Raw genomic sequence first — 27,434 nt, forward strand, 5'->3', positions numbered from 1 at the left:
TGTTATATTCTAATACATTTATAAAAATATATATCTCTAGTGCTTATATGTATCACATCCTATATAATAAAAGGCCAGGTATGTTTGACCGAAGCTGTCATGCGCAGTAGAAACTGAGCAAGGACAAACATACCTGGCCGTTTACACTGTAACTGAGGATCAGTCAGCAGAGAGTCTGGGCGGGAGCGGGTGTGACGGGGCGTGGTCGGACGGGAGTGGACGTGGCGGGATGTGGCTGATGGGATCAGGTGTGACGGGGGGGGGGCGTGACCGGGCAGGAACGGCCATGGTGGGGGCGTGACCTGACTGGGGTGGGCGTGGCAGGGCATGAAAAGGTGGGATCGGGTGTGGCCGTGCAGGAGTGTGGGCCTGTGGGACCACTGCACTGCAGAAAATTACCAGTGTACATGGGCTCTAACACAGTGGGCATCCCCTTTAGCAAAACTTTCAAGACAAGCCCCCGCCCAACCGCAATAGGTGTTATTACAATCACAAGGCAGCCCATAGGCAGCCATATGCACACACACACAAGCCCCCATAGGCAGCCACATGCACACACACAGCCCCCATAGGCAGCCATATGCACGCACACAAGCCCCCATAGGCAGCCACATGCGCACACAAGCCTCCATAGGCAGCCACATGTGCACACACACACAAGCCCCCATAGGCAGCCACATGCTCGCACACACACACACAAGCCCCGATAAGCAGCCACATTCACACACACAAGCCCCCATAGGCAGCCACATCCACAAGCCCCCAAAGGCAGCCACATGCACACACACACAAGCCCCGATTGGCAGCCACATGCACACACACACAAGCCCCCATAGGCAGCCACATGCACATTCACACACAAGCCCCCATAGGCAGCCACATGCACATACAAGCCCCCATAGGCAGCCACACACACACAAGCCCCCATAGGCAGCCACATGCACAAGCCCCCAAAGGCAGCCACATGCACACACAAACAAGCCCCCATAGGCAGCCACATGCACACACACACAAGCCCCCATAGGCAGCCACATGCAGAAACACACAAAAGCCCCCATAGGCAGCCACATGCACACACAAGCCCCCATAGGCAGCCACATGCACAGCCCCCATAGGCAGCCATATGCACGCACACAAGCCCCCATAGGCAGCCACATGCACACACAAGCCCCCATAGGCAGCCACATGTGCACACACACACAAGCCCCCATAGGCAGCCACATGCGCGCACACACACACACAAGCCCCGATAAGCAGCCACATGCACACACACAAGCCCCCATAGGCAGACACATGCACAAGCCCCCAAAGGCAGCCACTAGGGCTGCAACTAACGATTATTTTCATAATCGATTAATCGGCCGATTATTTTTTCGATTAATCGACTAATCGGATAAAAAGAGAATCAATAATAGTTTTCTATGTTTTAAATTAAATACACATAATGAGTGTTACAAATATAAACTTCAGACTAAAACTTTACATTAACACAACTGTTTCTTCAATTTTTAAGCAGCAGAGCACAGTTTTATAATTAAACAAAACAAAATCACAAACTGTTTGAAAAGAGGTAGAACTAGAAAGAGTTAGACTATCACTGTTAATAACATTCTGTTATTCACTCTTTCAGAAACTTTGCATTGAAATGCAAAAATCTCAACATGTCCACATGCTTCTGGCTAAGGCTGGTTCTGTTTGCAGCTATATTTCCTGCAGCAGAGAAAAGGCTGTTGAGGTGTATAATTAGGGTTTTGCCAATTTCACTAAAGTTGGATATTTATCTTTGTTAGCTCTTCACCAATGCTAAGTGTTTTCTACCTTGGCAAGGGGCCTCTCAATAAAGTAACCCTTGACTTCATTCTAACATAAACATATCTTGAATATCTATATGCAATCTATATGCAATGGTAAATAACCAGCAATTAGGTTAGGGGAAATATCTAGTCCGCTCTAAAAATACTAAACGAATATATACTTATAAAGGTTGAATATGGTACATATTATCACAATTTATTAAAAATATAAAAAAACAATAAAAAACAAAATCAAAAGCACTAAGGACTGTATATCAATAACAGGACAAAGCCTTACACATTTATTTATACAGTACATATAATCAGCAATAGCAAGCAATACGCTAATAATTGTGCAAACAGATAATAGTGCACATCAATTTAAATAACTCCCATCAATCTAGGGGCAAGGTGTAAACAACAAGCTTGGCACTATATCATGCAAAGCATAGTTCCAAATCACCAGATTTAATATAAACAATCCAAATGATGACTATTATATCTGGGTTACACATAAGCCAGGGGTAGTTGTAAACTTATACTGTCCTGAAAAAGTGAAAAGTAGACGTCTGTAGACGTCCTTTAAGCTAAGGACATAACCATAAAACACAATACCATGTGCAGGAGTTCATTGGAGTGAAGCAGCTGGTGTGCACAGACCAACTAATTGCAAACCGATTAATCGATTATGAGATTCGTTGACAACTATTTTCATAATCGATTATTATCGATTATGACGATTAGTTGTTGCAGCTCTAGCAGCCACATGCACACACACACAAGCCCCCATAGGCAGCCACATGCACATACACACACAAGCCCCCATAGGCAGCCACATGCACATACAAGCCCCCATAGGCAGCCACACACACACACATAAGCCCCCATAGGCAGCCACATGCACAAGCCCCCAAAGGCAGCCACATGCACACACAAACAAGCCCCCATAGGCAGCCACATGTACACACACACAAGCCCCCATAGGCAGCCACATGCACATACACACACAAGCCCCCATAGGCAGCCACATGCACATACAAGCCCCCATAGGCAGCCACACACACACACACAAGCCCCCATAGGCAGCCACACACACACACAAGCCCCCATAGGCAACCACATACACACACAAGCCCCCACAGGCAGCCACATGCACACACAAGGCCCCATAGACAGCTACACACCCAAAAATATTTTAAAAAATGAACACTTTGTAATACAGATGGAACAAAACCCAGCCTCAATTACATCTCCAAATAAAAACAGTTTTTATACAGGCACAACATGTGCAGGCAATAATTTGCATAGTACTCATGACGTGGATTATGGGGTTCATTTTATGCTTTTAACCTTCTATAACCTTTGCCTCTGTGCTAAGAGGGTTTTTCAGCACTGTACATATAAAGCACAAGGACCTGAAATCAGTGTGTCCCCTTACTTTGTTTTGCTGCATCTTTCTTCTACAAGATACGACGAGTCCACGGATTCATCTTTTACTTGTGGGATATTATCCTCCTGCTAACAGGAAGTGGCAAAGAGCACCACTGCAGAGCTGTCTATATAGCTCCTCGCTTGACTCCACCCCCCAGTCATTCTCTTTGCCTATGCTAGTAATAGGAAGGGTAAAGTTAAGTGGTGATAAAATGATAGCTTTTAGTTTCTCAATCAAGGATTTTTTGTTTTAAATGGTACCGGAGAGTACTATTTTTTCCTCAGGCAGGACATAGAAGAAGAATTCTGCCTTGAGTTTGATGATCTTAGCAGTTGTAACTGAGGTCCATTTTGGTTTTCACAAAATTTGCTGAGAAGTACAAGAGAAATCTTCAGTGTGGGGAACGTTTCTTACTGCAAGCAGCATTAAGGTATGTGCAGTCATTTATATTCTGAGGAGACTGTTGTAGATCAGAATGGGCTGACATATTTCCCAGGTTGGGAAAGGGTAAGCAGTAGTCCTGGTTCGGATGGTACTGTAGACCGGTGTATAATTATCCTTGTGAGAACAGGGACACTTATGGGCTATATGGTTGAAGACACTTGGGCAGCCTAGAAACGCTTACTTTATTACATATGAGACTTATCAGGGCTGACATTTTGTGATACTGAGGGGTCCACATGGCATATATGTTTATTAGATAATATTTATTCATGGCCATTTTTCTTAAAACCGCTTCCCATGCGGTTGCTTAAGTTATTTGCACATCGAGGATGATGGGCAGGGCCTAATTTTGCGCCTCAGTGCGCAGTTAGAGCTTGGAGAGAACAGCAGCCATTCGCTCCGGTTGGGACCAGACTGTGAGGCTGTTTTTCGGACTTAGACCGGACCGTTTTCCCAGTCCTTTGGGTGCAGGGGCGGTTATAACAATTTTATTCTGCATAAGGCTTTTTGTGGGTTAAACACTCAAATTAAAAGATGAACTCTCCTGTTTACTTGTGGTGCAATATCGATTACACATTAGGTTCACACATAATCGAAATTAATCATTTTGCATAACGTTTTAGCAATTTAAAAAAAAAAAAAAAAAAACAGTGTACTCTTTTTATTCTTAAAGGCGCAGTACTCGTTTTTTTTTTTGCTGAATGTTTTTTCCTAGGTAATCAAGGTTGTTAACGACGTGTGCTGTTATTACTAGTCTGTTCAACATGTCTGACGTTGAAGAAAGTCAGTGTTCTATGTGTTTAGAAGCAATTGTGGAACCTCCACTTCAAATGTGTCCCTCATGTACTGAAAGGGCCCTACATTGCAAAGAACATATTTTAGCAAATAAAAGTATGTCTTAAGATGATTCTCAGTCAGAAGAGAATCAGGTTATGCCATCTGCTTCTCCCCAAGTGTCACAACCTTTAACACCCGCCCAAGCGACGCCTAGTACTTCTAGCGCGTCTAATTCTTTCACCCTGCAAGATATGGCTGCAGTGATGTCTACTACCCTTACCAGAGGTATTATCTAAACTGCCAGGCTTACAGGGTAAGCGCAGCAGGTCCGGTATTAGAGTAAATGCTGAGCCCTCTGATGCTTTATTGGCCATCTCCGATGTACCCTCACAGTGTTCTGAATTGGGGGTGGGGGAATTGCTGTCTCAGGGAAAGCTTTCAGATTCAGGAAAGATGTTCCCTCAAACAGACTCAGATGGGACGGCCTTTAAGTTTAAGCTTAAACACCTCCGCTTGTTACTCAGGGAGGTTTTAGCGACTCTGGATGATTGTGACCCTATTCTCATCCCACCAGAGAAATTGTGTAAAATGGATAAATATCTAGAGGTCCCTACTTACACTAATGTTTTTCCAGTCCCTAGAAGAATTTCGGACATTGTTACTAAGGAATGGGATAGACCAGGCATTCCGTTCTCTCCCCCTCCTACTTTTAAGAAAATTTTTCCCATATCTGACACCATTCGGAATTTGTGGCAGACGGTCCCTAAGGTGGAGGGAGCTATTTCTACCCTGGCTAAGCGTACAACTATACCTATTGAGGACAGTTGTGCTTTCAAAGATCCTATGGATAAAAAATTAGAGGGTCTTCTAAAGAAATTGTTTATTCATCAGGGTTTTCTTCTACAACCTATAGCGTGCATTGTTCCTGTAACTACTGCAGCAGCTTTTTGGTTTGAGGCTCTAGAGGAGTCTCTAAAGGTTGAGACACCATTAGATGATATTTTGGATAGAGTTAAAGCTCTCAAGCTAGCTAATTCTTTTATTACAGATGCCACTTTCCAAATGACTAAATTAGCGGCTAAGAATGCAGGCTTTGCCATTTTAGTGCGTAAAGCGTTATGGCTTAAGTCTTGGTCTGCTGATGTGTCATCTAAATCTAAGATTTTAGCTATTCCTTTTAAGGGTAAGACCCTATTCGGGCCTGAACTAAAGGAGATCATTTCCGACATTACTGGAGGTAAAGGGCATGCCCTTCCTCAGGACAAGACGCTTAAAATGAGGACCAAACAGAATAATTTTCGTTCCTTTCGAAACTTTAAGGGTGGTCCCTCTTCTTCCTCCTCAGCCACCAAGCAGGAGGGAAATTTTGCACAATCCAAGTCAGTCTGGAGATCTAACTAGACCTGGAATAAAGGTAAACAGGCCAAGAAGCCCGCTGATGCTACCAAGACAGCATAACGGGGCAGCCCCCGATCCGGGACCGGATCTAGTAGGGGGCAGACTTTCTCTCTTTGCTCAGGCTTGGGCAAGAGACGTTCAGGATTCCTGGGCATTAGAAATTGTAACCCAGGGGTATCGTCTAGAATTCAAGGATTCTCTCCCAAGAGGGAGATTTCATCTTTCACGTTTGTCTGTAAACCAGACAAAAAAAAGAGGCGTTCTTACGCTGTGTAAAAGACCTAGATACTATGGGTGTAATCTGCCCAGTTCCAAAACTAGAACAAGGGCAGGGGTTTTACTCCAATCTGTTCGTGGTTCCCAAAAAAGAGGGAATCTTCAGACCGATTTTAGATCTCAAAAGTCTAAACAAATTTCTAAAAAATCGTTCAAGATGGAGACCATACAAACAATTTTACCAATGATCCAGGAGGGTCAATATATGACCACCGTGGATTTGAAGGATGCGTATCTTCACATTCCTATCCACAAAGATCATCACCAGTTCCTCGGGTTCGCCTTCCTGGACAGACATTACCAGTTTGTGGCTCTTCCTTTCGGGTTGGCCACAGCTCCCAGAATTTTCACAAAGGTGCTAGGGTCCCTTTTGGCGGTTCTAAGGCCGCGGGGCATAGCAGTGGCGCCCTATCTGGATGATATTTTGATTCAGGCGTCAACTTACCATCTAGCCAAATCTCACACGGACATCGTGTTGGCTTTTCTAAGAACTCACGGGTGGAAGGTGAACATAAAAAAGTGTTCACTAGTTCCTCTGACAAGAGTTCCATTCCTAGGAACTCTGATAGACTCGGTAGACATGAAGATTTTTCTGACGGAGGTCAGAAAATCAAAGATCTTAACTACTTGCCGAGCACTTCAGTCCATTCCTCGGCCATCAGTGGCGCAGTGTATGGAGGTCATTGGGTTAATGGTAGCGGCAATGGACATAGTTCTGTTTGCTCGCTTACATCTCAGACCACTGCAGCTGTGTATGCTCAGACAGTGGAATGGGGATTATGCGGATTTATCTCCGCGGATAAATCTGGATCTAGAGACCAGAGACTCTCTTCATTGGTGGTTGTCACAGGATTATCTGTCTCAGGGAATGTGCTTCCGCAGGCCAGCATGGGTCATAGTGACGACGGACGCTAGCCTATTGGGCTGGGGTGCAGTCTGGAATTCCCTGAAGGCTCAGGGTGTGTGGACTCAGGAGGAGTCCCTACTACCAATAAATATTCTGGAACTGAGAGCGATATTCAACGCACTTCAAGCGTGGCCTCAGCTGGCTTCGGCCAAATTCATAAGATTCCAGTCGGACAATATCACGACTGTAGCATATATCAATCATCAAGGGGGAACAAAGAGTTCTCTAGCGATGATAGAGGTTTCCAAAATAATTAGATGGGCAGAGACTCACTCTTGCCATCTATCAGCAATATATATCCCAGGTGTAGAGAACTGGGAAGCGGATTTTCTAAGTCGTCAGACTTTTCATCCGGGAGAGTGGGAGCTCCATCCGGAGATGTTTGCAAAATTGATTCATCAATGGGGCACACCGGAATTGGATCTGATGGCATCTCGTCAGAATGCCAAACTTCCTTGGTCCAGATCAAGGATCCTCAAGCTGTACTGATAGATGCTCTAGCAGTACCTGGGTCGTTCAACCTGGCTTATGTGTTTCCTCCTTTTCCTCTCCTACCTCGTCTGATTGCCAGAATCAAACAGGAGAAGGCTTCGGTAATCTTGATAGCGCCTGCGTGGCCACGCAGGGCTAGGTATGCAGATCTGGTGGAAATGTCATCTCTGCCACCGTGGAAACTGCCACTGAGAAAGGACCTTCTCATTCAGGGTCCGTTCCAACATCCTAATCTAATTTCTCTGCAACTGACTGCCTGGAGATTGAACGCTTGATTTTATCTAAGCAGGGATTCTCTGAGTCAGTCATTGATACCTTGATTCAGGCTTGAAAGCCTGTCACTAGGAAAATTTACCATAAGATATGGCGTAAATATCTTTATTGGTGCAAATCCAAAGGCTACTCATGGAGTAAGATCAGGATTCCTAGGATTTTGTCCTTTCTCCAAGAAGGATTGCAGAAGGGGTTATCAGCTAGTTCCTTAAACCTGTTGCTCCGCCATGGAGTTTGAATTTAGTTCTTAAGGTTCTTCAAGGGGTTCCGTTTGAACCCATGCATTCCATAGATATTAAACTTCTATCTTAGAAAGTTCTGTTTTTAGTTGCTATCTCTTCGGCTTGAAGAGTTTCTGAGCTATCTGCGTTACAATGTGACTCGCCTTATCTTATATTCCATTCTGATAAGGTGGTTTTGCGTACCAAACCTGGATTTCTTCCTAAGGTTGTTTCAAATAAGAATATTAATCAGTAAATTGTTGTTCCTTCTCTGTGTCCTAATCCTTCTTCTAAGAAGGAGCGTCTGTTACATAACTTGGACGTGGTTCGTGCCTTGAAGTTTTACTTGCAAGCTACCAGAGATTTCCGTCAAACATCTTCTCTATTTGTTGTCTATTCTGGAAAGCGTAGGGGTCAAAAAGCTACGGCTACCTCTCTTTCTTTTTGGCTGAAAAGCATCATCCGTTTGGCATACGAGACTGCTGGACAGCAGTCTCCTGAAAAAATTACAGCTCATTCTACTAGAGCGGTGGCTTCCACATGGGCTTTTAAAAATGATGCTTCTGTTGAACAGATTTGTACGGCTGCGAAATGGTCCTCCCTTCATACCTTTTCCAAATTTTCCAAATTTAATACTTTTGCTTCTTCTGAGGCTGTTTTTGGGAGAAAAATTCTTCAAGCAGTGGTGCCTTCTGTTTAGGTATCTGTCTTGTCCCTCCCGTTCATCCGTGTCCTGTAGCTTTGGTATTGTATCCCACAAGTAAAGGATGAATCTGTGGACTCGTCGTATCTTGTAGAAGAAAAGAAAATTTATGCTTACCTGATAAATTGATTTCTTCTAAGATACAACGAGTCCACGGCCCTCCCTGTCAATTTTGGACAGATTATATTTTTTTGTTTAAAACTTCAGTCACCTCTGCACCTTTTAGTTTTTCCTTTTTCTTCCTATACCTTCGGTCGAATGATTGGGGGGTAGAGTCAAGGGAGGAGCTATATAGACAGCTCTGCTGTGGTGCTCTTTGCCACTTCCTGTTAGCAGGAGGATAATATCCCACAAGTAAAGGATGAATCCGTGGACTCGTCGTATCTTAGAAAAAATCAATTTATCAGGTAAGCATACATTTTCTTTTTCTTCTGTTAAGTGTGATCAGTCCACGGGTCATCATTACTTGTGGGATATTAACTGCTCCCCTACAGGAAGTGCAAGAGGATTCACCCAGCAGAGTTGCTATATAGCTCCTCCCCTCTACGTCACCTCCAGTCATTCTCTTGCACCCAACGACTAGATAGGATGTGTGAGAGGACTATGGTGATATATTTAGTTTTTATATCTTCAATCAAAAGTTTGTTATTTTATAATAGCACCGGAGTGTGTTATTCCTTCTCTGGTAGAATTTGAAGAAGAATCTACCTGAGTTTTTCTATGATTTTAGCCGGAGTAGTTAAGATCATATTGCTGTTTCTCTGCCATCTGAGGAGTGAGGTAAACTTCAGATCAGGGGACAGCAGGCAGATTAATCTGCAAAGAGGTATGTAGCAGTTTATTATTTTCTGACATGGAATTGATGAGAAAATCCTGCCATACCGTTATAATGTAAACTCAGCCTTGAATGCAGTAGATGTAGCTGATATCAGGCTGTCATGTATGTATATTTTACACTTCAGTTTTCTGGGAAATGGTACTTCTCTGGCTTTTAAACTGTATACATAGACTTAACCTATTTTGCAGGGACTTGCAATAGGTTTTAAATGACAATTAATTATTGAGGTAAAATGTTTTTTTGCTGGCATGTAAAAACGTTTTTTTCTCTGAGGTACTGGGTGAAAAAATGTTTTGGGCACTTTTTTTTTCCACTTGGCAATAGTTTTGATTTAAATTAGAGCAGTTCACTGTTCCCTCTCACTGTTATGTGTGTGGGGGAGGGGCCATTTTGGTGCTTTCACTATGCATCAGAAAAACTCAGTCAGAGGTTCATTTTCTTCCTGCATGATCCGGTTCATCTCTACAGAGTTCAGGGATCTCAAGAGTCTTTTTTGAGGGAAGTAATCATACAGCAGAGCTGTGCTGATTGTATTGACTGTGATATAAAAAACGTTTATTTGTTTGTTTTTTTTCTGCTGCCTGGGTTAGTTATCATTTGCTGAGGGGAACAATCCTTTGCTAAAACTGTATATTCTGACAAAGATTGATGCTATAACTTAATTATTTTATCTGTTATAATATTTTTCTGTGCTTCTTAAAGGCACAGTTCGTTTTCATATTATTTGTAAATTACTTTGAAAAGTATTTCCAAGTTGCTGTTTATTTGCTAGTGTGTTAAACATGTCTGATTCAGAGGAAGATATCTGTGCTATATGTGTTAATGCCAAAGTGGAGCCCAATAGAAATTTATGTACTAAATGTATTGATGCTACTTTAAAAAATAGTCAATCTGTACAAATTGAACATATTTCACCAAACAACGAGGGGAGAGTTATGCCGACTAACTCGCCTCACGTGTCAGTACCTGCATCTCCCGCTCAGGAGGTGCGTGATATTGTAGCGCCGAGTGCATCTGGGCGGCCATTACAAATCACATTACAAGATATGGCTACTGTTATGACTGAAGTTTTGGCTAAACTACCAGAACTAAGAGGTAAACGTGATCACTCTGGGATGAGAACAGAGTGCGCTGATAATGCAAGGGCCATGTCTGATACTGCGTCACAGTTTGCAGAACATGAAGACGGAGAGCTTCATTCTGTGGGTGACGGTTCTGATCCAAATAAACTGGACTCAGACATTTCAAATTTTAAATTTAAGCTTGAGAACCTCCGTGTGTTACTAGGGGAGGTATTAGCGGCTCTGAATGATTGTAACACAGTTGCAATCCCAGAAAAAATGTGTAGGTTGGATAAATATTTTGCGGTACCGACGAGTACTGACGTTTTTCCTATACCTAAGAGACTTACTGACATTGTTACTAAGGAGTGGGATAGACCCGGTGTGCCTTTCTCACCCTCTCCTATATTCAGAAAAATGTTTCCAATAGACGCCGCCACACGGGACTTATGGCAAATGGTCCCTAAGGTGGAGGGAGCAGTTTCTACTTTAGCTAAGCGTACCACTATCCCAGTGGAGGATAGCTGTGCTTTTTCAGATCCAATGGATAAAAAATTAGAGGGTTACCTTAAGAAAATGTTTGTTCAACAAGGGTTTATATTGCAACCTCTTGCATGTATTGCGCCTGTCACGGCTGCAGCAGCATTTTGGTTTGAGTCTCTGTAAGAGACACTTCAATCATCCACACTAGATGACATCACACACAAACTTAAATTCCTTAAGTTAGCTAATTCATTTATTTCAGATGCCGTAGTACATTTAACTAAACTTGCGGCTAAAAATTCAGGATTCGCCATTCAGGCACGCAGAGCTCTGTGGCTAAAATCCTGGTCAGCTGATGTTACGTCTAAATCTAAATTGCTTAATATTCCTTTCAAAGGGCAGACCTTATTCGGGCCCGGCTTGAAAGAGATTATTGATGACATTACAGGAGGTAAAGGTCATGCCCTGCCTCAGGACAAGGCCAAAGCCAAGGCTAGACAGTCCAATTTTCGTTCCTTTCGTAATTTCAAAGCAGGAGCAGCATCAACTTCCTCTGCACCAAAACAGGAAGGAGCTGTTGCTCGCTACAGACAAGGCTGGAAACCTAACCAGTCCTGGAACAGGGGCAAACAGGCCAGAAAACCTGCTGCTGCCCCTAAGACAGCATGAATTGAGGGCCCCCGATCCGGGACCGGATCTAGTGGGGGGCAGACTTTCCCTCTTCGCCCAGGCTTGGGCAAGAGATGTTCAGGATCCCTGGGCGTTAGAGATCATATCTCAGGGATACCTTCTGGACTTCAAATCCTCTCCCCCAAGAGGGAGATTTCATCTGTCAAGGTTGTCAACAAACCTAACAAAGAAGGAAGCGTTTCTACGCTGCGTACAAGATCTTTTATTAATGGGAGTGATCCATCCAGTTCCGCGGTTGGAACAAGGACAAGGGTTTTACTCAAATCTGTTTGTAGTTCCCAAAAAAGAGGGAACCTTCAGGCCAATCTTGGATTTAAAGATCCTAAACAAATTCCTAAGAGTTCCATCGTTCAAGATGGAAACTATTCGAACAATTTTGCCCATGATCCAAGAGGGTCAGTAGTTGACCACAGTGGATTTAAAGGATGCTTACCTTCACATACCGATTCACAGAAGTCATTACCGGTATCTAAGGTTTGCCTTTTTAGACAGGCATTACCAGTTTGTAGCTCTTCCATTCGGACTGGCTACGGCTCCAAGAATCTTCACAAAGGTTCTGGGCACTCTTCTGGCGGTACTAAGACCGCGAGGAATTTCAGTAGCTCCGTACTTAGACGACATACTGATACAAGCTTCAAGCTTTCAAACTGCCAAATCTCATACAGAGATAGTACTGGCATTTCTAAGGTCGCATGGATGGAAAGTGAACGAAGAGAAAAGTTCTCTCTTTCCACTCACAAGAGTTCCCTTCCTGGGGACTCTGATAGATTCTGTAGAAATGAAGATTTACCTGACAGAGGACAGGTTAACAAAACTTCAAAGTGCATGCCGTGTCCTTCATTCCATTCAAGAGACCAGAAATTCTCTTCTATGGTGGCTTTATCGGCCACATCTGTCCAGGGGAATGCCATTCAGCAGGCCAGACTGGTCAATTGTAACAACAGACGCCAGCCTACTAGGTTGGGGCGCTGTCTGGAATTCTCTGAAGGCTCAGGGACTATGGAATCAGGAGGAGAGTCTTCTTCCAATAAACATTCTGGAATTGAGAGCAGTCCTCAATGCTCTTCTGGCTTGGCCCCAGTTAGCAACTCGGGGGTTCATCAGGTTCCAGTCGGACAACATCACGACTGTAGCTTATATCAACCATCAGGGAGGGACAAGAAGCTCCCTAGCAATGATGGAAGTATCGAAGATAATTCGCTGGGCAGAGTCTCACTCTTGCCACCAGTCTGCAATCCACATCCCGGGAGTGGAGAACTGGGAGGCGGATTTCTTAAGTCGTCAGACTTTTCATCCGGGGGAGTGGGAACTTCATCCAGAGGTCTTTGCCCAAATACTTCGACGTTGGGGCAAACCAGAGATAGATCTCATGGCGTCTCGACAGAACGCCAAGCTTCCGCGCTACGGGTCCAGATCCAGGGATCCGGGAGCGGTCCTGATAGATGCCTTGACAGCACCATGGACCTTCAGGATGGCTCATGTGTTTCCACCTTTACCGATGCTTCCTCGATTGATTGCCATAATCAAACAGGAGAAAGCATCAGTGATTCTAATAGCGCCTGCATGGCCACGCAGGACTTGGTATACAGATCTGGTGGACATGTCATTCTGTCCACCTTGGTCGTTACCTCTGAAACAGGACCTTCTGATTCAGGGTCCTTTCAAACATCAAAATCTAACTTCTCTGAAGCTGACTGCTTGGAAATTGAACGCTTGATCTTATCAAAGCGTGGTTTTTCTGAGTCAGTTATTGATACCTTAATACAGGCTAGGAAGCCTGTTACCAGAAAGATTTACCATAAAATATGGCGTAAATACCTATATTGGTGCGAATCCAAAGGTTACTCTTGGAGTAAGGTTAGGATTCCTAGGATATTGTCTTTTCTACAAGAAGGTTTAGAAAAGGGGTTATCCGCTAGTTCCTTAAAGGGACAGATCTCAGCTCTGTCCATTCTGTTACACAAGCGTCTGTCAGAAGTTCCAGACGTTCAGGCTTTTTGTCAGGCTTTGGCCAGGATTAAACCTGTGTTTAAAGCTGTGGCTCCACCATGGAGTTTAAACCTTGTTCTTAACGTTTTACAGGGTGTTCCGTTTGAACCCCTTCATTCCATTGATATAAAGTTGTTATCTTGGAAAGTTCTATTTTTAATGGCTATTTCCTCGGCTCGAAGAGTCTCTGAGTTATCAGCCTTACATTGTGATTCTCCTTATTTGATTTTTCACTCGGATAAGGTAGTTCTGCGTACTAAGCCTGGGTTCTTACCTAAGGTAGTCACTAACAGGAATATCAATCAGGAGATTGTTGTTCCATCCTTGTGCCCAAATCCTTCTTCGAGGAAGGAACGTCTTTTGCACAATCTGGATGTAGTTCGTGCCCTTAAATTTTATTTACAGACAACTAAAGATTTTCGACAAACGTCTTCCCTGTTTGTCGTTTACTCTGGTCAGAGGAGAGGTCAAAAAGCTTCTGCTACCTCTCTCTCTTTTTGGCTTCGTAGCATAATTCGTTTAGCTTATGAGACTGCTGGACAGCAGCCTCCTGAAAGAATTACAGCTCATTCCACTAGAGCTGTGGCTTCCACTTGGGCCTTTAAGAATGAGGCCTCTGTTGAACAGATTTGCAAGGCTGCAACTTGGTCTTCGCTTCATACTTTTTCCAAATTTTACAAATTTGACACTTTTGCTTCCTCGGAGGCTATTTTTGGGAGAAAGGTTCTTCAGGCAGTGGTTCCTTCTGTATAAAGAGCCTGCCTATCCCTCCCGTCATCCGTGTACTTTTGCTTTGGTATTGGTATCCCACAAGTAATGATGACCCGTGGACTGATCACACTTAACAGAAGAAAACATAATTTATGCTTACCTGATAAATTCCTTTCTTCTGTAGTGTGATCAGTCCACGGCCCACCCTGTTTTTTAAGGCAGGTAAATATTTTTTAAATTATACTCCAGTCACCACTACACCCTTGGCTTCTCCTTTCTCGTTGGTCCTTGGTCGAATGACTGGAGGTGACGTAGAGGGGAGGAGCTATATAGCAACTCTGCTGGGTGAATCCTCTTGCACTTCCTGTAGGGGAGCAGTTAATATCCCACAAGTAATGATGACCCGTGGACTGATCACACTACAGAAGAAAGGAATTTATCAGGTAAGCATAAATTATGTTTTTTTAACTGCCTGTGGTTGAGGTGAAGTTCCGTTGTGTGCCCTGTCTGTGCGACTCACAGCCCGCATGCTCCCTGCTTCTCTTCAACCACACGCATCTGAAGACATGCAGCAAGGCAGAGTCCTTTCATTTGTACTTACGGCTGGTCGCTGAGCCTCACTGTACTCGGAAGGCGTTCAGTCTTCATGTGTCTGCGCTGTTTCCTGGAGAGGCTGCCACCGAAAAACTTGCACATTAATTTAAATTAAAAAACAAACAAACATTCCTGCTCCTGTTCCCACGCCTCCCCTTAAGAGCTCTGGTGCCCCCCTGGGGAGGCGCTCCCCACAGTTTGGGAACCGACGATTTAAATGTAACTTTTTTCCCCCCATAGACATCAATAGGGTTGCGTTACGGCGATTTGCCATTCCGCGATCACAGGTGTTAGTTTTTTTCTAACACTTTCTCCCCATTGATGTCTATGGGGGAAAGCATGCACGAGCATGTAAACTCAGCCCTTGGCTTTTGTGCGGTATGGAGCTTAATGCACCATAACGCACAGCACAAGGATGTTTTTCAGTAACTCGTAATGACAGCACTATGGAAAGTGTAATACCGCTCATTTTATTGCATTATTTACGCACCCGGTATAGCGCAAAACTCGTAATCTAGGTGATAGTTTGTGGTCGCGTTTACTTTCAACTTGTAATATAAAGAAACTAAACAATACACAAGTATTTTGTTTTTAAATTGTATGTAAAGCCTAATGCAATTATGCCATTTTTACATAGTATTTTTTTTTATTATTTACATTTTTAATTCTTTTTTTTTTCCTTTCAGGGATAAAGCCTTTTTACACTACATGTTAACTGCTGAGGCTGGTATGGAAATGTCACAGACAAACATGGCATATCTTTGTGAAGAGTCATCAGTATGTAATTGTAACAGTTTTATTACAAGTATTTTTATTCACTGGTAAAAAAAAAAGAGTATTAAACTGAATATTTTGTTTTTAGGAGCCAAACACATTGTGGTTGAGAGATGCTTGTATCTGGAGATATTATAACCTCTCAGTTAATCAACATTATTCACCTCCTTTTGGTAGGTAAACTTAATTTCAAAAGGTAATCAATACACTAAAATATATGCAGTTTCTAAAAGGGGAAATTCAATTACCCTTGTGTAGCTTGTTACAGGTGAGTAGTTCAGTTCACTAAGGTGGAGAGTAATATTCACTGATGTGTGTCTTGCATTGTATTCTTCTAAGTATTGTTATTGTTAAAGGGACAGTCAATTCCAAAATAAACTTTCAAGATTCAGATAGAGCATGTAATTTTAAACACATTTCCAATTTACTTTTATCACCAATTTTGCTTTGTGCTCTTGGTATTCTTAGTTGAAAGATAAACCTAGGTAGGCTCATATGCTAATTTCTTAGACTTTGAAGGCCGCCTCTTATCTAAATACATTTTGACAGTTTTTCACCACTAGAGGGTGTTAGTTCATGTGTATCATATAGATAACATTGAGCTCAGACACGTGGAGTTACCTAGGAGTCAGCACTGCTAAAATGCAAGACTGTCAAAAGAACTGAAATAAGAAGGTCAGTCTGCAGAGGCATAGATACAAGGTAATTACAGAGGTAAAACGTGTATTATTATAACTGTGTTGGTTATGCAAAACTGGGGAATGGGTAATAATAAAGGGATTATCTATCTTTTTAAACTACAACAATTCTGGTGTTGACTGTCCCTTTAAATATTTCAGTGCATTCTCTAAGAGAACACAAATATATGCCTCAAAATTCAAGGATATTTAAGGGACATTGTTTTCTTTTTTGTTTCACCTGCAGAGGTAATGTCAAAACATTTTTGAATACATGAATGAAGATGATAATTAAATTCAAAGCCCCAATGGTGCAGGTTCACACAAGTGACCTCTCTACCACCTCGAAGGTGGAGGAGTTAAATTATCCTGGTCAGATACAACCAGAATGATTGCTCTTGCATAATTGGTCGCACAAGAGTAAATGTCACGGCTGCACAAACAAATGCATGTGCAATGTTAAAAGCAAACAGTGGATGCTACCCACTCACAATGGTCCTGGACATACAGGTTCCCGGACAGATTCTTGTCATTTTGGGGCTTAGAAATCAGTGATGAGCCTTTCTAGGTTTAGCTTTCAACAAAGAGCTAAGAATATTTGATGATAATAGTAAATTGGAAAGTTGTTTAAAATTGCATGCCCTATCTGAATCATCAAAGTTTAGTTTTAACTAGACTGTCCCTTTAAGGCATGTTACTCAGTATGGTTTCTTTTGCAGTTAACTTTGTCCCCTATGTCTTAATTCACTCTAAAACAAGATAATTTTTCTTTTATGGCTCAAAGGTGTAAAGTGATGGTAAATTTCAGACTATAAGAATGTTGCAATTATCAGTGGCGTCACTAGGCTTGGTGTCACCCAGTGCGGTAACTAGTGATGTCGCGAACCTAAAATTTTGCGTTCGCGAACGGCGAACGCGAACTTCCGCAACTGTTCGCGAACCGGGCGAACCACCATTGACTTCAATAGGCAGGCGCATTTTAAAACCCACAGGGACTCTTTCTGGCCACAATAGTGATGGAAAAGTTGTTTCAAGGGTACTAACAACTGGACTGTGGCATGCCGGAGGGGGATCCATGGCAAAACTCCCATGGAAAATTACATAGTTGATAAATCACCTAACATTCCCAAATTGTTTGGAATAACGTGCTTTAAAACATCAGGTATGATGTTGTATCGATCAGGTAGTGTAAGGGTTACGCCCGCTTCACAGTGACAGACCAAACTCCCCGTTTAAAGGGACAGTCTACACCAGAATTTTTATTGTTTTAAAAGATAGATAATCCCTTTATTACCCATTTCCCAGTTTTGCATAACTAACACATTTATAATAATATACTTTTAACCTCTGTGATTATCTTGTATCTAAGCCTCTGCAAACTGCCCCTTTTTTCAGTTCTTTTGACAGACTTGCAGTCTAGCCAATCAGTGCCTGCTCCCAGATAAATTCTCGTGCACGAGCACAGTGTTATCTATATGAAATACGTGAACTAACACCCTCTAGTGGTGAAAAGCTGTTAAAATGCAATCTGAAAGAGGTGGGCTTCGAGGTCTAAGAAATTAGCATATGAACCTCCTAGGTTAAGCTTTCAACTAAGAATACCAAGAGAACAAAGCAAAATTGGTGATAAAAGTAAATTGGAAAATTGTTTAAAATTACATGCTCTATCTGAATCATGAAAGTTTATTTTGGCCTATACTGTCCCTTTAACGCACCGCAAACAACCGCAAACAGTCCATTTGCACAACCGCAAACTCCCCATTTTTTTAAATCTACACTACTGTTACACCAGATATGAGTTGCACTGGGGTGACACTGTGCCCTGGCAGGCAGGCACTGAAACGCACACGTGTGAAGGAAACTGACTGCTATTATTTAACACAGTCAAAAAAGTGTTTGTTTTTTTTTAAATTTACACTACTGTTACACCAGATATGAGTTGCACTGGGGTGACACTGTGCCCTGGCAGGCAGGCACTGAAACGCACATGTGTGAAGGAAACTGACTGCTATTATTTAACACAGTCAAAAAAGTGTTGTTTTTTTTAAATCTACACTACTGTTACACCAGATATGAGTTGCACTGGGGTGACACTGTGCCCTGGCAGGCAGGCACTGAAACGCACACGTGTGAAGGAAACTGACTGCTATTATTTAACACAGTCAAAAAAGTGTTGTTTTTTTTAAATCTACACTACTGTTACACCAGATATGAGTTGCACTGGGGTGACACTGTGCCCTGGCAGGCAGGCACTGAAACGCAAGCGTGTGAAGGAAACTGACTGCTATTATTTAACACAGTCAAAAAAGTGTTGTTTTTTTTAAATCTACACTACTGTTAAACCAGATATGAGTTGCACTGGGGTGACACTGTGCCCTGGCAGGCAGGCATTGAAACGCACACGTGTGAAGGAAACTGACTGCTATTATTTAACACAGTCAAAAAAGTGTTTTTTTTTTAAAATTTACACTTCTGTTACACCAGATATGAGTTGCACTGGGGTGACACTGTGCCCTGGCAGGCAGGCACTGAAATGCACACATGTGAAGGAAACTGACTGCTATTATTTAACACAGTCAAAAAAGTGTTGTTTTTTTTTAAATATACACTACTGTTACACCAGATATGAGTGGTGGCACTGGGCAAGTGGGCACAGTATACGCTGTGAGCCTGACACACACGCTGGCAGGCAGGCAACTGCAATTAGATTACACATGAAAAAAAAAAAGCAGACTGATGTTCTAGCCCTAAAAAGGGCTTTTTGGGGTGCTGTCCTTACAGCAGAGATCAGATGAGTCCTTCAGGACTGTAGTGGACACTGAATACACTAGCCTAGCTATCGATTTCCCTATTAAATCAGCAGCAGCTACACTGTCCCTCCTCTCACTAAGAATGCAGCTTCCAAATTAATCTAAAATGGATGCTGTCCAGGAGGTAGGAGGGTCTGGGAGGGAGGGTCTGCTGCTGATTGGCTGGAATGTGTCTTCTGACTGTGAGGTACAGGGTCAAAGTATTACTCAATGATGACGAATAGGGGGCGGATCGAACATTGCATATGTTCGCCCGCCGCGGCGAACGCGAACAAGCTATGTTCACCGGGAACTATTCGCCGGCGAACAATTTGCGACATCACTAGCGGTAACTCATGGTGTCACCCCCCCCATGTTCTTTTTTTTTTTTTACTAACGCTATTCATAAGTCTTAACTCACATCTCCCATATAACACTGGATTTTTATAGATGGATGGATGGATAGATAGATAGATAGATAGATAGATAGATAGATAGATAGATAGATAGATAGAGATAGATAGATAGATAGATAGATAGATAGATAGATAGATAATGGATGGATGGATAGATAGATAGATAGGAGCAGAGGGGGAGACAGACCACTGAAAGGGGGAAGCACCACTTGTTTGAGTATTTCAGATGGGAATGTAAAGATATATATATATATATATATATACACACACACATATATATATATATATATATATATATATATATATATGTATATATACATACACACACACACAGATATATATATACACACACATATATATATATATATATATATATATAAAGATATATATATATATACACACAAATAAATATATATATATATATATATATATATATATATAGATACACACACACACACATATATATATATATATATATATATATACACACACACACATATATATATATATATATATATATATATATATATTTATATAAAACAATCCAAGATGTGAATCCGCCCTCCTGGGGTCAACCACCCGGTCCTTCTGTGTACATACAGCAAGCTTCAACAAAGTCAGAGGCAAACCAGGTTTTCTTCAAAGCAATTAGTCAAATTTATTTATATATATATATTAGTGAATATATATTGACTAATTGCTTTGAAGAAAACCTGGTTTGCCTCTTACTTTGTTGAAGCTATATATATATATATATATATATATATATATATATATATATATGTATATATACACAGTGAGGGAAAAAATTATTTGATAATCCTGCTGATTTTGTAAGTTTTCCCCACTGACAAAGAAATAATCAGTCTATAATTGCAATGGTAGGTTTATTTGAACAGTGAAAGACAGAATAAGAACAACAAAGAAAAACACATTTCAAAAAAGTTATAAATTGATTTGCATTTTAATGAGTGAATAAGTATTTGATCCCCTATCAATAAGCAAGATTTCTGGCTCCCAGGTGTCTTTTATACAGGTAACGAGCTGAGATTAGAAGCATTCTCTTAAAGGGAAGGCTCCTAATCTCATCTTGTTACCTGTATAAAAGACACCTGTTCACAGAAGCAATCAATCAATCAATCAGATTGCAAGCTCTCCACCATGGCCAAGACCAAAGAGCTGTCCAAGGATGTCAGGGACAAGATTGTAGACCTACACAAGGCTGGAATGGGCTACAAGACCATTGCCAAGCAGCTTGGTAAGAAGGTGACAACAGTTGGTGCGATTATTCGCAAATGGAACAAACACAAAATAACTGTCAATCTCCCTTGGTCTGGAGCTCCATGCAAGATCTCACCTCGTGGAGTTTCAATGATCATGAGAACAGTGAGGAATCAGCCCAGAACTACACGGGAGGATCTTGTCAATGATCTCAAGGCAGCTGGGACCATAGTCACCAAGAAAACAATTGGTAACACACTACGCCATGAAGGACTGAAATCCTGCAGGGCCCGCAAGGTCCCCCTGCTCAAGAAAGGACATGTACAGGCCTGTCTGAAGTTTGCCAATGAATATCTGAATGATTCAGAGGAGAACTGAGTGAAAATGTTGTGGTCAGATGAGACCAAAATCGAGCTCTTTGGCATCAACTCAACTCGACGTTTTTTGAGGAGGAGGAATGCTGCCTATGACCCCAAGAACACCATCCCCACTGTCAAACATGGAGGTGGAAACATTATGCTTTGGGGTGTTTTTCTGCTAAGGGGACAGGAAAACTTCACTGCATCAAAGGGACGATGGATGGGGCTATCTACCGTCAAATCTTGGGTGAGAACTTCCTTCCCTCAGCCAGGGCATTGAAAATGGGTCATGGATGGGTATTCCAGCATGACAATGACCCAAAACACACGGCCAAGGCAACAAAGGAGTGGCTCAAGAAGAAACACATTAAGGTCCTGAAGTGGCCTAGCCAGTCTCCAGACCTTAATCCCATAGAAAATCTGTGGAGGGAGCTAAAGATTCGAGTTGCCAAACGTCAGGATCGAAACCTTAATGACTTGTAGAGGATCTGCAAAGAGGAGTGGGACAAAATCCCTTCTGAGATGTGTGCAAACCTGTTGGCCAACTACAAAAAACGTCTGACCTCTGTGATTGCCAGCAAGGGTTTTGCCACCAAGTACTAAGTCATGTTTTGCAAAGGGGTCAAATACTTATTTCACTCATTAAAATGCAAAGCAATTTATAACTTTTTTGAAATGTGTTTTTCTGGATTTTTTGTTGTTTCTCTGTCTCTCACTATTCAAATAAACCTACCATTAAAATTATAGACGGATCATTTCTTTGTCAGTGGGCAAACGTACAAAATCAGCAGGGAATCAAATAAGTTTTCCCCTCACTGTATATACAGTATATATATATATATATATATATATATATATATATATATATATATATATATATATATATATATATATATATATATATATATATATATATATATATATATATATATATGCAAAACAAGTAACTCCCACCATCAAGCAATATCCGCCAGGGTGCTATAATGTTCAAATGTAGATTTGTAGATTTGTAGAAATAAGCACTCACTGGTCTTCAGGCATCAGTGACAAAAAGGCTGAATAATAATAATATATAATATATAATAATAATATATATACACACAGTATCTCACAAAAGTGAGTACACCCCTCACATTTTTGTAAATATTTTATTATATCTTTTCATGTGACAACACTGAAGAAATGACACTTCTGTACACTCAACTTATTTGGTCGACCATGGTGAGGCCTGTTCTGAGGGGAACCTGTCCTGTGTAACCGCTGTATGGTCTTGCCCACCGTGCTGCAGCTCAGTTTCAGGGTCTTGGCAATCTTCTTATAGCCTAGGCTATTTTTATGTAGAGCAACAATTCTTTTTTTCAGATCCTTAGAGAGTTCTTTGACATGAGGTGCCATGTTGAACTTCCAGTGACCAGTATGAGAGAGTGTGAGGGCGATAACACCAAATTTAACACAACTGCTCCCCATTCACACCTGAGACCTTGTAACACTAATGAGTCACATGACACCGGGGAGAGAAAATGGCTAATTGGGCCCAATTTGGACATTTCCACTTAGGGGTGTATTCACATTTGTTGCCAACGGTTTAGATATTAATGGCTGTGTGTTGAGTTATTTTGAGGGGACAGCAAATTTACACTGTTATACAGGCTGTACACTCACTACTTTACATTGTAGCAAAGTGTCATTTCTTCAGTGTTGTCACATAAAAAGATATAAAAAATATTTACAAAAATGTGAGGGGTGTACTCACTTTTGTGAGATACTGTGTATATATATATATATATATATATATAACACATAGAAACACCCAGCACTCACCAGCTAGCTCACAGCTAAGATAAAATCACAACTGGAAAGGTTAGTCACCGCATCTGGCCAAATGGGAAAGCTCAGGCACCACGTCAAGGTCCTTTCCTTTGCCTGAGTCCCTAACACAGGCACACCATCATGCGAGCTCACAAAGCTAAACAAACTGAGAACAAAGAAGGGGTGCACAGGTGGCTGTAATCACCCATAGAAAATACAAAACATGGAAGGGAACTGCACTCCAAGACCGGATCAGGTACACATCCTGTGACTCAGTAACATCCAGCCCTGGGTGCTAAATAGCACTCCAAAAAAGCTGTGATGTCACCAGAGCCACAGGCAGTTAACCCCAGTCCGGAATGGGTGCAAGAAACAAGGGAGATTACAAATAAAAAAGTAATACAACACATATAAACACCCAGCACTCACCAGCTAGCTCACAGCTAAGATAAAATCACAACTGGAAAGGTTAGTCACCGCATCTGGCCAAATGGGAAAGCTCAGGCACCACGTCAAGGTCCTTTCCTTTGCCTGAGTCCCTAACACAGGCACACCATCATGCGAGCTCACAAAGCTAAACAAACTGAGAACAAAGAAGGGGTGCACAGGTGGCTGTAATCACCCATAGAAAATACAAAACATGGAAGGGAACTGCACTCCAAGACCGGATCAGGTACACATCCTGTGACTCAGTAACATCCAGCCCTGGGTGCTAAATAGCACTCCAAAAAAGCTGTGATGTCACCAGAGCCACAGGCAGTTAACCCCAGTCCGGAATGGGTGCAAGAAACAAGGGAGATTACAAATAAAAAGTAATACAACACATAGAAACACCCAGCACTCACCAGCTAGCTCACAGCTAAGATAAAATCACAACTGGAAAGGTTAGTCACCACATCTGGCCAAATGGGAAAGCTCAGGCACCACGTCAAGGTCCTTTCCTTTGCCTGAGTCCCTAACACAGGCACACCATCATGCGAGCTCACAAAGCTAAACAAACTGAGAACAAAGAAGGGGTGCACAGGTGGCTGTAATCACCCATAGAAAATACAAAACATGGAAGGGAACTGCACTCCAAGACCGGATCAGGTACACATCCTGTGACTCAGTAACATCCAGAAACTTTGGGATAAATGGGGATATATATATAAAAACAGCGCTTGGACTTAAAATACTTTTGCCTCTCTCTGTAAACCCCCTTCCTGGTCACGAATTTAAAATGATTTGTAGTTGAGAGTGGCGCTACTAAAAGCTAAAAAGTATTAAAAACTATGAGAGGAAATATATGTGTTACCTACTAAATATTTTATGTATATATTTTCATATAAATAAGTATACCTTTACTAGATTATGAATTTAGGAAGAATACATCTGTTCTATTCACATAAATTTCATAAGCATTTTAGTACAATCAAAAGTTTTTATTATATTACAATCATATGCTGAGAAAAAACTAAAACATATAAAATACACAGCTGTATATCTATATAAATAAAATATTTCACTAATGACTCACAAAGTAAAAACAGATATTGATATGATAAAATATAAAATATAAAATATCAAATATAAATGAGAGAGCCCAGAAAAAGTAACGATGTCCACAAATATTACTTAGAGGTGTAGTCTGTATGTTGAAACAAAAGGATTTGTTGAATTAGTTTGAAAGATTCTCTTAATAACACAATTGTTTCAAGCAGTTCATATAGTATCCAAGTTCAGTTGATAAAATGTCAAAGCTCAAAGATTCTCTTAATAACACAATTGTTTCAAACAGTTCATATAGTATCCAAGTTCAGTTGATAAAATATCAAAGCTCAAATGATTAGAGTGGCAGAGTTCCCAAATGGATGTTAAAAATCCAGTATGTTTAGCAGGGCGACAATCTTGCTTGTGTATTATTTGCAGTCAACTTAAATGGCACTTTATGAGGTATATGACTTTATGAGGTATATCTGAACCGCTATATAAGTGGTCTTACCTCCTCCTTCATGTGTTAACCCCGCTTCATAGGTGGTCTTACCTCTTTTTGAATGTGTTTGAAGTCTCTAGGCTTACCGGTCTTTTAAGTTTGGGTAAACGTAGCGATGCAGCGATTCGGTTTTCTTCAGCTTGCGCAAGCTCTCTTATGAACCGATGGCTTCTTTACCTGCTCTTAGTACTCAGGTGTACGCAGGTGTAGATCTGTGTGAGGTCCGTTAATCTTCCTGCACTTAGTACTCTTTGTACGCAGGTTACAGACAGGTGACTGGTTTCTTTAGCTCCGACCAGTATGATGGTGTACCTTTTGGAATGGTTTCAGCAGTCTGGGTTGGCAAAGAGATTCCTTGTAATACAACTTTTTATCACAGTTTTCTACGCGTTTCACCCGCGTTCCGGGCTTTTTCAAGATACTGTGATTACTCGGCTTTCCAATTTAAATAATGCCGCCTTCAATCTGATTGATCCTGCTTTAATAACGTCACTGGGCTCTCTTAGGATAACCCCTTCGGGTTTTTCTTTTTCTGAAAATATAGGCTCTCTCATTTATTAAAAAACATTCTCTGCTAGAAACATTTCCCAAAGTGATGCTTTTCTAACTCAATCTTAAATAGCAAAAAATGACAGAAAATTTAAATAATAATAATAAAGGAAAATCGGGGAAAATGTATCTTTATTCTACACCACGGTAATGGTGTTATATACGGGATATATTAGTTTTTCTCATCCTCACATATATTTTTGCGTAAGGTCTTAACAACACCTTCCTTTTTGTTAGGGTTCTCTACCTATAAAATGATATCTTTTTGATGGATATTAGTATTACCTAAATAGATGTCTATATTTTTGATAATGGTGTCATTGAATTTAATGTAGATTGTTTCAAAATATTAATTTAGGTTAGATTTAAAAGGATAATGGATAATTTTATGTGTGTCTTAAAGTGATATTAGAATTGATGAATTAAAACTTGCTTTTATATTTCAGTATTAATTCCGTGAATAAAATTTTTTTTATTTTATATTTTTTAACTAAAATTTTTTTTAATCTATCTTTCTATTAGGGTGATTACATATTAATTTTCTTAGTAGAATTTTTTTTTTTTTTTTTTTTTATAGTTATAGATAACTTTTTAATTTTTATTTTTTAATTCTTAAAAGTAAAGTGCATAATTGTTTATTAAAAATAAAGTGCATAATTATTTGGTAAAGTGCAGAATTTTTTAATAGAGTGCAAAAATTTTTTTTGGAAAGTGCTTTCGAATATATAGTAATTTTTTAATTTCAATGGTGTCCTAAAAATCTTATTAAATTAATCTTATTATAAATATGAATTGATCTTTTTTTAAAATGGTATATTCTATTTTATAGGTTAAGATTTGGCTAAAACATTTTAAAACTCAACTACAAAGGAATGGAGATAGGTCTAATTCTGAATTTAATCCATATGGATATATGGTATTAAAATTGAATATGAGCTCAGCTTCTTTTTTCAAAAGACTTAGTTCAAAATTGCCCCCTCTCCAATTTTGTTTTACTTTACATATTCCCCAATAGGTGAGATCAGATAATTTGTTTTTGTGGGTTTCCCTAAAATGTTTATATAATTGGGTGTCTAAATTTCCCTTTCTTATATTGCATAAATGTTCTCTTATTCTGTCTCGTAACAACCTAGTGGTTTCTCCTATATAGAATAAATTACATGAACATTTTAATAGATAGACTACTCCTTTGCTATTGCATCTAATGGTATCCTTTATAATAAATTCTTCTTTTGATCCTGGGATTGGTATAGATTTTTTCTTTGAACTATATTGACAAGCCCTACAGAGATGGCAGGGAAAAAATCCTTTAAGTTGTTTTCCTAGTAGATCTTTTTCTATTAGTTTTTTATGATGTCTAGGTTTAAATTCACTGGGGGAGTATTGTTTTGAAATTTCTTGCTCTCCTGAATATCATTCTGGGATGTGGTTGGACTTTATCTCCTATCAACGGATCATTTTTTATCAGATGCCAATGTTTTTGTAAAATTTTTCGGATCAGACTATGGTCTTGACTATATTCATTTACAAATGGTATATCATATTCGTCAAATTTTTCCCTAGTAGATTTTATTTTTGGTTTTAACAATTCTCCTCTGTCTGTGTTTTTCGCTCTATTAATGGCTGCTTCTATAGTTTTTGATTTATAACCTCTTTGTTGGAATTTTGTTTCCAACAAAGAGATCTGGTTTTCAAAGTCCTCTTGTTTTGAGCAATTCTTCTTTATTCTGAGGCATTGTCCTACTGGGATATTCTCCTTCCATTTGTTAAGGTGACAACTAGAGGC

At 40.7% G+C, this 27,434-nt stretch overlaps 1 protein-coding gene across 1 annotated transcript in view; it reads left to right on the forward strand.

Annotated features, from left to right (window-relative positions):
- The window catches only part of SEL1L3 (SEL1L family member 3), a 327,791-nt gene that overhangs the window by 217,859 nt on the left and 82,498 nt on the right, over positions 1 to 27,434 (forward strand). The window contains exons 18-19 of the mRNA XM_053704078.1: positions 15,769 to 15,859; positions 15,945 to 16,029. Of these exons, the coding sequence (XP_053560053.1) occupies positions 15,769 to 15,859; positions 15,945 to 16,029 (176 nt within the window). The remainder of the gene's footprint in view (positions 1 to 15,768; positions 15,860 to 15,944; positions 16,030 to 27,434) is intronic.

The sequence above is a fragment of the Bombina bombina genome, chromosome 2, assembly GCF_027579735.1.
Source record: "Bombina bombina isolate aBomBom1 chromosome 2, aBomBom1.pri, whole genome shotgun sequence".
NCBI classification, from domain to species: domain Eukaryota; kingdom Metazoa; phylum Chordata; class Amphibia; order Anura; family Bombinatoridae; genus Bombina; species Bombina bombina.